General features: G+C 36.7%; 1 protein-coding gene across 5 annotated transcripts in view; it reads right to left on the bottom strand.

Moving 5' to 3' along the window:
- Positions 1-14155, bottom strand: part of GABRA2 (gamma-aminobutyric acid type A receptor alpha2 subunit) — a 147702-nt gene extending 133547 nt beyond the window's left edge. For 2 of the 5 annotated variants that reach the window (XM_025385509.1, XM_025385511.1), the window contains exons 1-3: positions 13528-13844; positions 12415-12495; positions 9844-9959 (exon numbers count right to left, since the gene is read on the bottom strand). In XM_025385509.1, the coding sequence (XP_025241294.1) occupies positions 9844-9959; positions 12415-12485 (187 nt within the window). In that variant the 5' untranslated portion in view covers positions 12486-12495; positions 13528-13844. Of the gene's footprint in view, positions 1-9843; positions 9960-10482; positions 10652-12414; positions 12496-13527; positions 13845-14018 lie in introns of those variants that run through there. The other 3 variants (XM_025385513.1, XM_025385510.1, XM_025385512.1) reach the window with 3 other exon arrangements.
- Between the last annotated feature and the right edge of the window lie 2016 nt (positions 14156-16171).

Below are 16171 nucleotides of genomic sequence, written 5' to 3'. Positions count from 1 at the left end.
TCCAACCAAAAAATCCTAGTAACTCAGCATCTTTTGCTACAAAATCTAAAATCTTCACAAGTAATTAAGAGTAAACAGGAAATCTTTCATCACTTTCTAAAAGTCCCCCGTGACATTTGTCTTCCTCCTCTAAACTCCTCCAGTTCAAGTCTGGAGTTATCTTCTGTCCTGGAAAGTTTTTAACATACTTAATTCTAAAAGCATCCGATCCTTTTGCCAACTTAATGGAAACCAAATGCCTACTCAATACTTACTAAAATATGTTAGGTCCCATTAAAAAACACAATCTAAATAATGTATTTTGTAATACTACTTGGAGACATTTATAATTTTTATCCCTTCTTCAACTTTCCTTAACCTTGAGATGTAACTCTACTCCTCTGCTCATAAACAAAATCCAATTGTACTACCCATTATATTGAAATACTCATGTATTTCAGTATATTCCTGAAATATTCATGAAGTTATTAGACTTTGCTACATCTCCACCAAACATTTGAAAATATTATGACCTTATTTTTAGTATATTTTTGATGGATACTATATGCATATTTATATATATCAGAAGGAACATCTTACTTTGTATGATGTTTTAAATCAAATTATTAATGCCCTAATTAATCACATTCTCTAAGAAAACGATATGCTTCTATACAAAAAAAAAAGGCATAACGTATATCCCCGAAACATTTTGCATTCACTCCCCTAATAAGCTTGTGACAATCTGAATGTTAATAAAAATATTTATTAAATCGCAGAATACTATTTTAAAAAATTATGTGAAACTATTTTTACTTTTTAACATGTTTTAATACTGAAATAAACAACAAGAAATATAGAGAAGATGAAATAGATTTAACTCATATATCAAATTAAGATTACACCTTAAAAAGGTACTATTGTACAAAAAACACAAAGATACCAAAACTACCACTAATGCTAATTACTTACACTGCAAAATCTAGTGGAGAATTTGAAGGGATCTGTATATGGTGATAAGTTGATATCCCTAATTTGATGAGCTTCTGTATATAATCATTTAATATTTAAAGATTAATTTTAGTTTTATAATACCTTATTTGTAAATGATAAGATCTGTACCTCATGGGTTGAGGGTATTTTAACCGAAAAACAAAAATTTCCAGAATTCTGTGTTAACAACACTAAAAATTTAGAAGAAATAAACATAATTCTCATCACATAACTCTTCAAAAGTTTTTCATTTTGCTGTTCATGTCTAGTTTTCTTTCTTTCACCTGTAGCTCAAAACAAATAAGTTTTTCTAAAGAAGGTAACAGAATAGTATACGAAGTTTCTATTGGAATTAACACTGTCTTAGTACTTTTGGGAATGCCACACTTAAACACCCTCGACATCCCTGCTACAGACATAGAAAAATGTGCTCTCTGAGTCTTACTCTCTTCTGTAGATATCATAATTCTCCGTCTCACAGTAAATATACCAGAAATCACTCTTCCCTTTATGACAGAATACTTAAAGTTCAATAAAGAAAACACAGAGTGGTTATATACAATTCTTAATTAAGAAGAGAAAGAAGAAACCAGTGCCTAGAACACATGAAAGCCAGAACAAGCCAAAATATGGTGTGATATGAATTTATGCAGACTGGTTCTTGTTCATGATAGGATTTCTAGCATTTAAAATAGTACTCAGCAAATCCTAAGCCCTTAGTAAGAAACAGTTGAATGAATGAGTTATACTTACAGCTACAAAACTTGGCTAACTCCAGTTAAATGGTACAAGCAAAAATCATTTCCTACTTCTCTAAACTTCAATAGAATGTTCTTATAATGGACCATGTGTTGTGTGGTTTCAAGCTATTTAGAGAATGACAGGGTATATGCCTCATCTCCCCCTGAGAGACTTCATTTCCAGGAAGACCAACACCACACCTTGTATGTCTTTATATCCTGCAGAGTGCAGTGGCTGGCATATCACACACTTTCAATACACATTTTAAGGAACAAAATACTAGAATAATTTAATTTGACTCTTTCTGTGTTAACACATTGAGAAGTAATGAATTGTTTACTGGCCAATCTGTTCATTTCACTATCTTCACTACCAATATAGATTTCTACAAGGTGATTTATCTGTAGCAATCAAAATAGAACACTAAAACAAATGGATCAGTCATGCTTATGGTCCAATTTATCCACTGTGTTTTAAGGGGGAGAGAAAGAAAAACTTTGACTGCATCTGAGCTGAAGTGCTACAGGCAAAAAATATAGTGAGTGAGGCATGCTTGTGCCTGAAACAGCCAGAATAAGCATCCCTCAAAATTATGACTGAGGACAACACCTTCACAATAGTGATGGTTGAAAGAACCAACTGCTATTAACCAAAAATGTTTTCAGATGAAAACAAAGCCCTAGTGTTAGTTCATTAAAACATGGGTAGCAGCCAGGCACAATGGGTCATGCCTATTATCCCAGCACTTTGGGAGGCCAAAGTGGGAGGATCACTTGAAGCCAAGAGTTCAAGACCAGACATAGTGAGACCCTGTGTCTACAAAAAATTTAAAAATTAGCTGGGTGTGGTGGCACACACCTGCGGTCCTAGCTACTCAGGGGACTGAGGCAGGAGGATCACTTGAACCTGGGAGGTGGAGGCCACAGTGGGCTAAGACTGAGTCCATGGTATTCCAGCCTGGGCAACATAGCAAGATTCTGTCTCAAAAAAAAAAAATAGGTAATATTCTCTGGGCCATGCACTTTACTGACATCACCTTAAACTTTGCCTGACACTTGCTATATGGAGAGAAAGTGCTACTATCCAATATAATGCATCCAGTGCTCTAATACATTCAGTCTGTCTTTTCTATAAAACAATCACATGCTATATATCTGGTTAAAGCAACCAACTGAGACAAAATTCTGCAAAACTACCTCACCGTAATTACTTCCTAAGAAGTCTATCTTAGTCCCATTCTGCAACAAGGAGTGGGCAAGCAACACACAGTGTTAATGAGGGTGTGCAGAAACACTAAGATGCTTGTTAGTCATGCCTCAAAATATTAAAAAGCATCACAAAAAGCTGTACCTAACATTAGTATGTTTCTAGTTTAACCTAGCATGCACTGTGTTAAAGTCCATCAGCGTGCATGCCATATGGAGAGAAGTGGGATAGCCCCCAGACACAATTCAAGAAACTGACTTTGAAAGCTGTGTCCACAAGTCTCCAGCCTCCCCAATGGCATCCCACTTCAAGCAGCCATTACATGTTTCATGCCTCCCACAAAGTAAATTTAAATAAATAGGAAATGACAAACTACTTGATATCAGTCATTTACACTTTTATCAAAAGCTATTTACACACTTGTGTGAAATCATCCCAATTTATTTTCATTTTCTCACTCATGAAATAATAAAATGCAGTGTTCCCTGTAACCTTTAGGCAGTCTAGTGGGTGGCTCTCGTGCGGAGCATGAAAGGGCTCTGAAATCTGCTTATGCAGAAGGCTTATTCTGAAGGTTATCCTACTCAGTGAACTTTAGGAGACCCCAGGAATCTGAGTCTGAAATGCAGGGAGACTAGATTCTCAGCTGCCTCATGCTTCTGAAGGAGCATCAGCCTTGACTGCAGCTGCCTGATTGAGGAGAATGCCAAACATCACAGCTTTTCAAAGAAGCAGAAGCTTTAACATCTGGAGTTTACTCTGCCTTCATCTGAGACTAGAACTACTTAACAGCTCTGCTCGATCTCTTCTTTCCAACCATCTTGCAACCTACCTTTCCCTATCTTCCCCTCGCCTCCTCAGTTTTATATACTGAGATCTCAAAACACTTTTGGCATGTTCTCTCCCTCTTGATGTCTCCACCCCCATAATCATAAAGATAAGTATGATGTGATCAAGCATTAGGATATATACTCTAAAGTTTCAAGACTCAGAGGTTTTGCTGTTGAAGTGTCTGGTACATCCCAGGTTAGGGTGGTGACTATGCTTTCAATTTTATGATATGTCCCTAAAATTATCATTTATATCATATGATGAGCTTATATTCTGTAAATACACCTTTGCTTCTATAGGCAAATTCATTATCTTGAATTAATGATGCCAAATTTTTATATGTCATGATAGTAATCATGAAAGGTAAATACATCATCTTTTTCATTGGTTTTGTTTTCAGGGATTTTGTTCATGTACAAAGATGTGCCCCCAATAAGACTGAATGCATAAGAAACACACAAATAACTTCTTTCTTTAAAGCTGAATCCTGTGTGCTCCAAGTTTATCGTGTTTCAGAAGTCAAAGCTTTTATAAATTAAATGTGACATGGGTTGATATATTGTATTTCATTTCTAGTAGAAGTGGTAGTAGAACAAACAATAACGATAATAATTTCTACATGTATTGAGTTCTTACTCTGCTTGCCAGCCACTGTCCAAAGGGATTAGATGTAAAAAGTAAAATAAGCCCTCAAAAAACCAATAAGCCTTGTAATTTTACAAATAAAGAAACCAAAGCAAGGAGAGGTTAAGCAATGTGCTGAAAGTTATATAAGTATATACAATAGGAACAGAATTCAAAAGCAGGCACTGATCTTAACCATTACTTTATGAAGTAATACAATGCTCTTTTGAGGTCAGAATTCCTCTTAGGTTCTGGGAGAGATCAGATTTTTCGGTATTAACTTTTTCCCACTCAATAGCTTCTATTTCATTTTTTGTAAATTTGAGGAGTAATAACATCAATGGAAATATTTTATCGTATATCTCTCCACAGCCTGAGGATAAATATCCAAGAGTGAAGTTGAAAACTGACCATCAGACACTAAGTCTGTGTTCAGACCTCATGTTTTTCATGGTTTTTAAGCATAAAGCATCTTCAAGGTTTCAGAGTATAAAACAAAAGTACCAGGTTGGGGGAGGGTGGTTCTAACTAGCCAACCTCCTCAAAACAGCTTTTCAATGTGCAGTTAAGCATGGTACTCAATCTAGATTTTCCAGACTGAATCTATAATTTAGATTCCAAGGCTTGTCATAGCTAATAGTTGTTACTCTTGATCATGTGGATGTCAGCTTTCATAAATATATGAGGCCTGTCTTCACATTCAGTTTTCCAATGACCTTATAAAATTGGCCCCAAAAAACAAATGTTGCTCCTTTTATTCATTTAACGGTGTGAAAGCCTCCTCTGAAATATAAACATCCATGGGAGGTACCCCAACTTGTTAGTTCTAATGACTAAATTGAAGACAAAGAGAAGACTTGATACAGTTATTAGTTCTGGCTAATCTGCATCTACGGTCTTGTTAGATAAGATTTTGAGGCAATGCCATGTCAAGTTTTCAGGCCCACAATGAAGTGAGACTACCAAACGCATAAGACCTACCAGTATTTTCTTGATATGTTTTTCAAATAATATTACTTTCTAACATAATATTCTCCTTGAAGAATTCTCCTCTGCTACAGCTAAAAATACTAATACCTATCAATTTTATGTCACATTGCACTTTCTTAAGAATTTCAATGTTCTTGAGCCATATACTATCCCTGTGAGATATAAATAGAATAAGTGGAACTCCTCCTCCCACTTCACAGATGAGTAAATTAAGTCATAGATAGGAAAAATGAATCACTCAAAATCACACAGTTAGTTTGGGGCAGAATCACAGGTACTGTAAGTCAGGAGTTTACGTAATTGGTATAATAATTATCCCAATTCACCAAGAAATCAACTTAAAATATGTTGGTGTTAATAGTGAGAGGTTGGTGTAGTAATTAAATAATCATCCCATTGATTTTGGTGTAGTAATTAAATAATCATTCCATTGATTTTAAGGATGAAATAAACTCTATAGTTGATCATTTTCATGGTGGCACATTGAAAACAAAAATGAAATCAACTAATAAAATGGAAAGTCATTCAAGAGATATCTTGTTGAGTGCTCACTATGTGCCAGGCACGGTTCCAGATGCTTAGGATAGATATATCAGTGAATCAAGCTACTAAACATGCAAAAAATCCCTGAGCTCATAGAGCATACATTCTAGCAAAAGAGATAAAAATGTGCAATTAATATAATGGCAATAAATAAAGTATCTATGTATATATATTTGTATATATATAGTGCTAAAGAAGCACAAACAAAAAATGAAATTGGGCAAAGAGGATCAGGATTGCTGATGGGTAGACAGGTTGGAGTTTCATTAGGTTGGTCAGCGTTGACCTCGTTGAGAAGATGAGACCAGTGGATACACGAGGGAAGAGAAGACAATCAGAGAAAAGGCTCCACAGAGTATCCCAGTGTGTTCAAAGAGCAGGAAGGAAGCCAATGTGACTGAAGCAATGTTAGCAAGAGAGAGAGTTGTGTGAGGTGAGGTTAAAGAAAGAGTGGGGAGAAAAACTTTGCAAGGCCTTGCAGGCTACCGCAAGAAATTCAGCTTTTATTCTGAATGAATAGGACACCATTGCAAGAATCTGAGCTGTTGAGGGGCATGCTCTGACTTAAAATTTTAAAGGTATCTATTATTAATCATTAAATACCTTAAGATATTTTACTCAATATATTATATAATTTTTGTCATATAAATGAATCACAATGGAATGTCCTCCTCTTAGAATAAAATTCTATTATTCCCATTTTCCCAAAGAAAATATCCAGGCTCAAAGTGTCTAGAATAAGAGCTGCTAATGATAGAGCCAGGTGAAAAGAACATTTTTTCTAACTCATAGTTCAAAACTGGTTCCTCTTTTCTATGTACTCATTTATGTCATAGTTATAAAGGAAAGAAAATAGTAACTGAGATTAATTAACTAGATTACTGATCAATAGAGAAGTTCAGTTTGAGACATTAAAATCGAATTGAGCCCATTTTTCCCTTATTATTCATTTCTGGGAAATAATGATACAGGTAATTTCCCTGAGCTTTCTATTTGAAATGACATGTGTGCATTCAGACTAAAAATGTTGGATACAGAAGTAATCATGATAATAATTTAAACTTGCAACAGTACATTTAGAAAGTTCTTCAAAGTCTTTTAGCTATTATCATTTATTAACTGTCCACTAAATGCCAGTCTCTATGCTAAATTCATGGCATATGTCATATTTAAAATTCAAAAAAATTTAAGAATGTCATTAGAAATCCTGTTTCACAGATGACAAATATAGATCCAGAGAGGCTAGGGATTGAAAGGTCACACAACTGCTTAGCCCCAGAGCCAGGATTTTGCTAAATCTCCAGTCTAAAGCAAGGTTCTCTACATTAAGTCACACTGCTCTTCTGCAGAGCGATACTCAACTTACAACCTCAACATTCCTAACTAAAAGGTCAGCCAGATATAGGTAGTCCCATTTTCCAGAAATGAGCTGGTCACAGAAAAGTTAATCAAGCATCAACATTTATTTCATGACCACAATATGCAAATCAATATTTAGTTGCTGAGAAAAGAGGATTTATTTTACAATATCTTGACTCAATAAGCTTCAAATCTTAATAAGGTAACAAGAGAAACATAAAATGGTAATATATCATACAAGATAGTATATAATATGTACCAGTAGACATAGTGCCAATGACTGTTTAAAAAAAAATAAGAGAAAATTTAATCTGGGTGCTTCAATTCAGTTAAGAAATATCTTTACTAAAAAAGACTAGTGTTAAGATGATTTTCATAGGAAAGGTAGGGTTTAGATCAGCAGAGGGGATGAGGAAAAAATGATTCCAGTCAGAGGAGATCATATGACTAAAAGCCAAGGGAATAGATGAGAATGAATTATCAAGAGAAAATAAATAGATGTGTTTGAAGGGCAGGAAGAATGGGAGGTGGGGTAAAGTGGTAAATGAAACCAGAGAAGTAGCCTGTGGAAATCCTTGTTAAATTAGCAATCTAAGGGAGGAGAGAAAGAATTGATATCATTGAACTGCCAATATGTAGCACACGCTTTATGTACAGTTTTTGTTTATATAATCAACTCAACAACTCTAAAGGTAACTATATCACAGCCACAGAAACAGGTGATATGGCCAAGGCACAGCTCTGTGTGTGAATGGAGCAGAATTCCAGTCTAGACCTGTCTTCCTCCAAGGAATATGTTCCTTCCACTATCCCTCACCACCATCTACCAAAGGAAATGGGAAGCCACCGTTGGCACTCGATCAAGAGAAGAGAGTGACATAAGAAAAGGAGTATAAAGCTAAAAGAAGACTGACCTGACTGTGAGATATTAGCATATGTTCAATATCAGAGGATTGAGGAAGGAAGAGAATAACTCAAGAAAAGCCACTTAGTGTATTGTATTAACCCAACTAACAAGGTAACATAAATCTCTATTTGAATGAAAGCATTGGAAATAAAAAGGATGCAAGATTTTACAAAAGAAATATAAGGAAATCAGTGGCAATACCTAAGTCCTCAAACAGGTAGTTTCTACTACCCAACCGTATACCCAGAGGATAAATACTCCTCTTAAAAATTCAAAGAGACAAAGGCTACAGGCTAACTTCGATATTTTAAAATTTGACAGCAGATGATTTATTTTAAAATAATACAATCTATGCCTTAGGAAAAAAATCTGCCTTAGTGCAGACTACCTCTTAAACCACGATTGTGAATTATGAGAGCCTTACTTCTTACTTACTAGGCTTACTTCTCTTATACAAGTTTGGTCAATAGTTCATTGTCACATATGTTAACATGGATAGTAATCCTTATATTCATGTTTATTAGGCATATTAATTACTAATCAGATATTCTTTTCCTTTTTATTTTTCCTATTAGAAACTAAGCATATATTAAGCAACTGAATCCTTCCTTCAGGATACAATGTGTCATGTCTGTGAACATTATTCCTCTCTGGGATTTCTCTTTTAAAATGTAAGATATCACTCAGGGATTCAAGTAAAAAAAACTAATAGAAATTAAATGACATATTATTGAACCAGTTGGGCCTCTTCCAACTTTTTTCTTACCCATGGACAATCCAAACCATACAGTTAGCAAATATATATATATACAAATCTTTTCCAGCAACTAAGGATTGCAAAGTCACTAAAACTTGCAATAACCAGATTAACTATATAAATCTTCGATTACTATCAACTGTTCAACTAATTTGTCTTAATTTTGAATTAACTGTGAGACCAAACATGAAACAAACAAGTGATAATTGTAATCATTAAAATTTAACATATTACCCAAGCCAAATTTTCTTTCCCTTTTTGAGTAAAAATACATTTTTCTGAATAGAAAACTAATGTTTAAATTTGAAATCAAACTGTGCCACAATCTAAAAATTTAGACTTATGTCTAATGTATATCTGAAGTGTCTTTGAAAGTTTCAAAAACAACAAACTTGTGCGTATTTTAGAAATATCACATGCAAGTGTAAAGAAGCATCATCATAGAATGCTAAAAAGTGTATTTGTTAAAATACAACCACTATATTCTTATATTTTTTTATGTTCCTTATTTCTGTGTATCTGAGCTGATATGAAAATATGATCAAAGGAAGTATACTTTCTTTACATATGAAATATACTTTCATATGTATATCTGCTCAATAATGCTAGATTTTAACATACTCTAAGTGTAAGAAAGTTAGCCATTTAAAATAAGTTAATTTAAAAACTATTCATGCAGAAAGTCTGGGCTCCATATGACTTTAGTCATTCTATGAAAGATATGTTAAATACATTATGTATGTATAAAAGGAATCACAGATAATGTTTTTTCATATATCTTACTTTCTATTTTCTATAATTTTATATACACAGTGATGCATTCATATACAAAATGTATTAAAATAGGAATATTACCCTTAACTTTTAAAGGCATTATTTTATGAGAGTTTTAAAAAAGGAAAACTATTTTTACCTCCCAGTCCTGGTCTAAGCCGATTATCGTAACCATCCAGAAGTCTGTCAAGAATTCTTGTAAAAATGGTAATGTTATTTTTAGCCTCATCTTCTTGGATGTTAGCCAGCACCAACCTAAACAGATAATTTTAAAAGCTTATATATATACATACGTGTGTTTTGCAAATGTCAACCTGCTTTTCTTCCTTAATTTAAATTTTAACACTCCCTGGGCTATTAGTACCACCCGTTTTCCCCTTTTTTTTTTTTTTTTTTTGTTAACTTCTATAAATACTGGTATGTCTGCAAACAAGGTAAACATGAAATTGAAATAGATTCTAAACAGTAGATTATCAGAAGTTTCATGTTAACATTATTTGAGATTCTTATCCCTTTAACATTTCATGTGGACTATTCATTTTCTTTCTAAACCCATCTCCTGGGATATATTATGATTGTAGATTAACACATGCAAACAGTATTAGCATTGCTATCCTATAGTTAGAAAATTCCAGTAATCAGACTCGTGAAAAACTGTTTTCAATATTAATTGGGAAATAAATTGCTTTTTGAAGGTAAATATATTTTCTATCTCTCTCATAAGAGTCTTTCTTTTTTGTATGTCTTTTTCTCTTTTAAAACAGGATTTTTTCCTTACTTTGGGTATACCTCCACCCAATGGCCAAGTGCAATATAGACATCAGGGAAACTCCACTGGCTATGTGCCAGGCTCCATGTAGCCAGGAGGTGGAGGTGGGCTCTGAAAGCATCAGCAACACATACACAGCTGCAGAGATCCTTAGAGCCTAGTTCTTCCTGATTGGTCTCTGAGAAGAGCAATATTGTAAAGATTAAAATGCCTAGTTATTTTGTTTTGGTGATAAATTTGTAGAAAGAACAAATGGTCTCAAAATATCACCAGAAAAGCTTTAGAAATTGTGATTTTCTCCATTATTTCTCCATCATAAAGCCAAACCCTGATTCTATCACATGCAGTAATTTGTTGCAGAAGCAACTAAATGTATAAAACAGAATGTCCATTTTCATTGTCTTTTTTTTCCTCAGAATGAATCAGATATTTAAATTACTGGCCCCAAAAAGGAATCATTTATATAATAGAATACAAGACTGGCATAAGCACTACTGGTCAAATATAGAACAGAAAACTAGTTGAGAGAAATATGGTTAAACACTAAGATTTTCAATGATTATTAATTGATCATGGATTGTCCACTCTTTTAAAATAAAAGTAATATATAATTACATTCTGGTCAAGGCACATTGTATAAAATATTATCAAAAGTGTCCATTTGCATTTAAATGATAACAGAGCTAGTAGCTATAAGCAGTCACAATACATCAAAAACTGGTAACCAACCTCAAACAAATATTGTCTTAAGAGCAGAGAAAATATTAAAATATTGAAATGAAGATAAACATCTACAAATTAAATAAGTGTATCACTTTATACCCTCTAGCCTCAAAAGTTTCTGTATTGCCTACTTAGTAGCTAATTTTAAAACCAATAAGTAAGATTTTCATAAAGTTCCACAGAGCTTTTCGCTTGAAAGTGTTTTTTAATCACATTTTGTATTTTCTTTCTCAAACCAATATGCAGTCATTAAATTAGTAGATATTTTCCAAATAAAAACAAGGCTTTACGAGATAGATGGTGTCTCAATTCTATGAAATGTTTTCATACTTTGACCATTACTGGGACAATAAAATAAAAAGTTAAAAGATAAATAAAGATATAATAAAGACTTACTAGTTGTTTAAAAATAAATAGTTACAAGAACATTCTTATAAAACTTGTATCTTAGGTCTTCTGATATTATGAGAATCATATCCTAAAGGCATTAAAGAAAAGATGCCCACTGATGATGAAAATCAGGAAAAACTACAAATAAAATGAAGTTACTGAAAGCAATAAAAATTAATTTCATGTTTTTATAGCATAGGCAAAAGAAAATTCATTACATATTTAAAATCAGTACTCCTGATTGTAAGCATTTGAGAAAAAAAATCTTAATAATGCAAAAAGTTGATGATTAATAAATCTAGCTTTTGTTTTATTGTTTGTGATTGTGAAGTTGCATTCTACCTCCACCTAGAGGTTTAAGACTCACACATCATTTGGGTTTTCTATGGTGACTAAAGGAGCCATACCATTAAAAAAGAAAAGAAAAGGAAAAGGAAAAAAAAATAGTTAACACTCAAATCACTTAGCTGGTACTTTTCTGTCATCTTGAAGGAAAACTTGGCTTCCTTACCGAATCCTGGTGTTATATTATAAGTGCCTATACTTAATTACTTCAATTCCTTGTAGGAATATGCCATTGAAAGGATTTTCTTTTCTTCTGTGAATGTTCTGCATGGAAAATGCTTCTGTTTGCTTTTGGATCTTATCACTAAGAACGAGAAGCAGTGAAGTTTTTATAATCTACTACTTCATAGTTCACTTTCCCCATACACCCCCTTTCTGACAAATAATTCTTTAAAACACCCTTGATTTTCAAAAGCATTAATGGCATACAAGAAACACATCTTTACCCTGAATTAAAATAGTCAAATACAATAAATATCTCACCTGGCAGGGTCCCACACCAAGAAAACAAAAAGCAGCAACTGCATGTTGTAGATGTTCAATTTCGTCTTCATCACCGCCGCTCTTTACAAAGCCATGAAAGGAAAAACAAAATACACTTAATATTGCCTTCAGTTCCACTATCCAAGTAACCCCAAAGAATATCCTTTTAGTTAGGGATTCGTGTTAAAGCTACGGAGATTACTTCCTGGACTGTGTGTGGGACTTGATGATTGAGAGAAGATTTCTTTTTTATCGACCCCCACCCCCACCCTTTTCCTTTCTCCTTCTTTCTTTCTTTCTTTCTTTTTTTTTTTTTTTTTCTTTCTTTTTTTTAACAGCAAGATGACCAAGTAATCAGACTTCTCTCTGCCAGGAATGTCCCCCAACCTCATCGTCAGCAAACACTGTTTTGCGCACACATGTAATAATAACACCCTGGACTTTAAATTGACATAGCAGCTGGAAAGGGAATGGGTTGGAGGGGAGGGGAGGAAAGGAGAGGAGAGATGGGTACTTCACGCCACAACCCCCTCAACCAAGACCACCTCCGCAACCACAGCGGGAAAAGCTAGGGGCAGGCAGCCCACTTTTGCAATTATTCTTTTCATTACAGTGAACTGCAGTCCTCACGTTTTCGTTTCTTCACTCCCCTTAACAAAATAAAATAAAATAATATCCTTCCTTGCCCACCCACGGTTGCCCAAGACCAAGTCTTGGAGGCAGCCGGGTTCGGATCAAGTGCTGCGAAACGACGCGTTTGACAGCTGCTCCGGAGCCAACGATCACAATAAGAGAAGGAGCTTGAGGCTCCGGCAGCAAACATCAGCCAGGCAGGCAGCGGTAATCACAGTGTGCAAAGTTGAAGACTATAAAAGAGCCAGGCTAACGTGCTGCCGGGCAGGTGTCCTGGATTTTATTGTAGTTGCAAATATGCTTCTGGTGATAAGTATCGAAATTATTTTTTAAGTGCGCTGGGTAGGAGGGAGGTGCGGGAATTGAGCCTCCTCCGTTTCCAGGGAGCCTCTGAAAGTGGGGTGGGGGAGATGAGGCATGCACGCGAGGCAAAGACAAACAGGAAAGGGGCTCTATCAGGACCAACGTGTGCGACCCTACCTGAAACAGCAAGCAGAATTCGGTGTTTTCTTCCTTTTGCCCTGATCTTGACGAGATAGGAAACTTGAGAGAGAGAGAGAGAGAGAGAGAGAGAGAGAGAGAGAGAGAGAGAGAGAGAGAGACTGCAGCAGCCAAGCGAGCGTGGAGCGATGGGCTGGTGGAAGCCGGAGAGGAGCGCTAGGAGCGGCGGCGGCGGCGTGAGGTGTAGAGGGAGGCAAAGGCGTTCGTAGTGGCGGTATGGGCGGAGGAGGAGGAAGAGGAGGAGGAGGAAGAGGAGGAGGGGGAAAACGATGACAGGAGCTGGGGCGGAGGGGGGGGGAATTGGGGGGACGCGGGCGGAGGCGCGGAGCGCGCCGGCGGTGGCGGGCACGAGCCCCGCGCCTGGAGGAGGAGGAGTCAGGCCGGGTAGCAGGGCTAAGGAGGTTCCCGGGAACGCAGGGACCCCCCCCCCCTACACACCCACTCCCCCGCCTGGATCCCTGGTAACCGACCGTCGCCCGCCTGGCACTAGCAGCGGCGCAGACCCGGGCGGCGTCGGGCGCCCGGGTGCGCTCGGAGCGCAGCTCCCCTCGCCCACGCCGCGCAGGAGGAACTGAGCCCACGCGCCGCCCCGGGCTGCCCCCCGAGGTCGCTTTCTGGGGCTCCCGAGAGCCCCCAAGGTTCCTGGCAGGGCCGCTGGTGGGTGTTGGTGTGAAGTCGGAAATGCAGTGTGGCTGTGATGCCCTAGATCCCTGGGGCCGCGCCCTGCCGCCCGTCCCCCAACATTACCCTGCTGTGGAGCGACGTGGCTGCTAAGAGGTAAAGAGGTTCCGCTCCCGCTGGTGGGCAAGGGGACTAATCACGCCTTTACTTAGTCATCAGCGCATCCACGCAGGACCAAGTTCAAAGCATGTTGCGTGAAATCAGACAGCAGGAAGTTTCTTTGATTTCCTGAACCCTCCTGATATATCATTCATTCCTTCACACTACTGCAATCAAGACCGATTTCCCCTGAAAGCTCTAAAGCTGGAGAATTCCCTTGAGCCAGTCAGTAAAGTCCATTTGCAGATTACACACACACCTTGGGAAACCTCCCGCTCACTTCCAGCAATCCTTTTCCAACCTCTTTTCACAGGCGCCCTCCCTAGCAGGTGATCAAACTCAATCAACAGCTCCAAAAGTTTACATTACCCCGGAGCAAAAAGGGACCTGCTGTGTTTCTACTACCTCTGCAACTCATTCCCCAGGGGGAGGAAAGGTAACAAGGTTTGAGGTTTTCCCCCTTTAGGGCTTTTCACTGGCAAAGGGACTTGGAATTCCAGTCCCATCTTACACTTTCAGCACTGTGTGTTTGATCTATCTTATTTCTGTTCTATTTTATATGAGGTGACAAAATCCAAACGTGCAACTTGAACAGAAAAAAAAAAAAAAAAGAGAGAGAGAGACATTTTCCTTTTTGTACTGCACATAAGACAAAATGTTATGCACATTCTACTAAGGCAAAGCAGAGTCAGTGTTTATCTCCTCCAGAAGTTGTTATAAACGTTAGACACTTTAAAGGAAAAAAAAAAAAAAGAGAGAGAGAGAGAGAGAGAGTTAAGTATGCTGATATGTTTCTGTCATTTTACATTCAGAGTCAATATGTGCCAAACACTTCAATTTTGTTAGTTATGCACCAAAAATTCAGATGTTTTTCCTAGATGGAGCAGTTTTTCTAACAGGCACTGCTAATCTACAGTAAATTTTAGCTTTGCTTTGAAGATTATGGGAGGAGAGTAAAACCTTTACATTGTAAATATTTCCAGCTGTCCTTTTTAACCTATTAATCACCACTTTCTGGATGAGCATTTAATATGTTACAACCTAAACAAACATTTACTCTGTTATTTAGCTTGCTCTGTGAAGAGTGGAACACCACCCAGCTCTCTCCTCCATCATTAATATTCCTTTCCTGACTTGCCCATTGCAGAGCCTAATTGAAATTCACAAAGATAAAAAGCATGCCATTTAAAACCTTGCAACCAGAGAACCTTAAGTGTCTTATACTTGGCATGAACAGTTCACTTCCTACTGTATTTTCCTATTTTCCATTTCTGTGAGTCAATCTTCATTAAGATCTCTATCACTTCTCCATTTATATTATTAATAAATTGTTGATATTTTGATAATGAAAGTTAAGCAGTGTATGGTTCTTCCCAGCCTTAATTGCTGTTCTCCAACAAAATTTTTCTTTAATGAATGTCATAATTTTTGTAAATATATTCATATATTATTCTAATACTTATATGGTCTTATCCTGGATTGTAATATCAAATTATAAATGTTAGTTTTAATTTTTTTCATTCAACATTTATCTAAATGGGAATGGTTTGTTCTGAGAAATTAGCTTTTCCCTTTAGCACCCTTATTAAATGTGTAATTTCAATGACATATGACCCTCTTTTTTTTTTTTTTTTTTTTTTTTTGAGACGGAGTCTTGCTCTGTCGCCCAGGCTGGAGTGCTGTGGCCAGATCTCAGCTCACTGCAAGCTCCGCCTCCCGGGTTCCCGCCATTCTCCTGCCTCAGCCTCCCGAGTAGCTGGGACTACAGGCACCCGCCACTTCGCCCGGCTAGTTTTTTGTATTTTTTAGTAGACACGGGGTTTCACCGTGTTAGCCAGGATGG

Source organism: Theropithecus gelada, chromosome 5, assembly GCF_003255815.1.
Source record: "Theropithecus gelada isolate Dixy chromosome 5, Tgel_1.0, whole genome shotgun sequence".
Taxonomy (NCBI): Eukaryota; Metazoa; Chordata; class Mammalia; order Primates; family Cercopithecidae; genus Theropithecus; species Theropithecus gelada.
The sequence above is the reverse complement of the archived record's forward strand: the minus strand, read 5'-3'. Positions and strand labels throughout refer to the sequence as shown.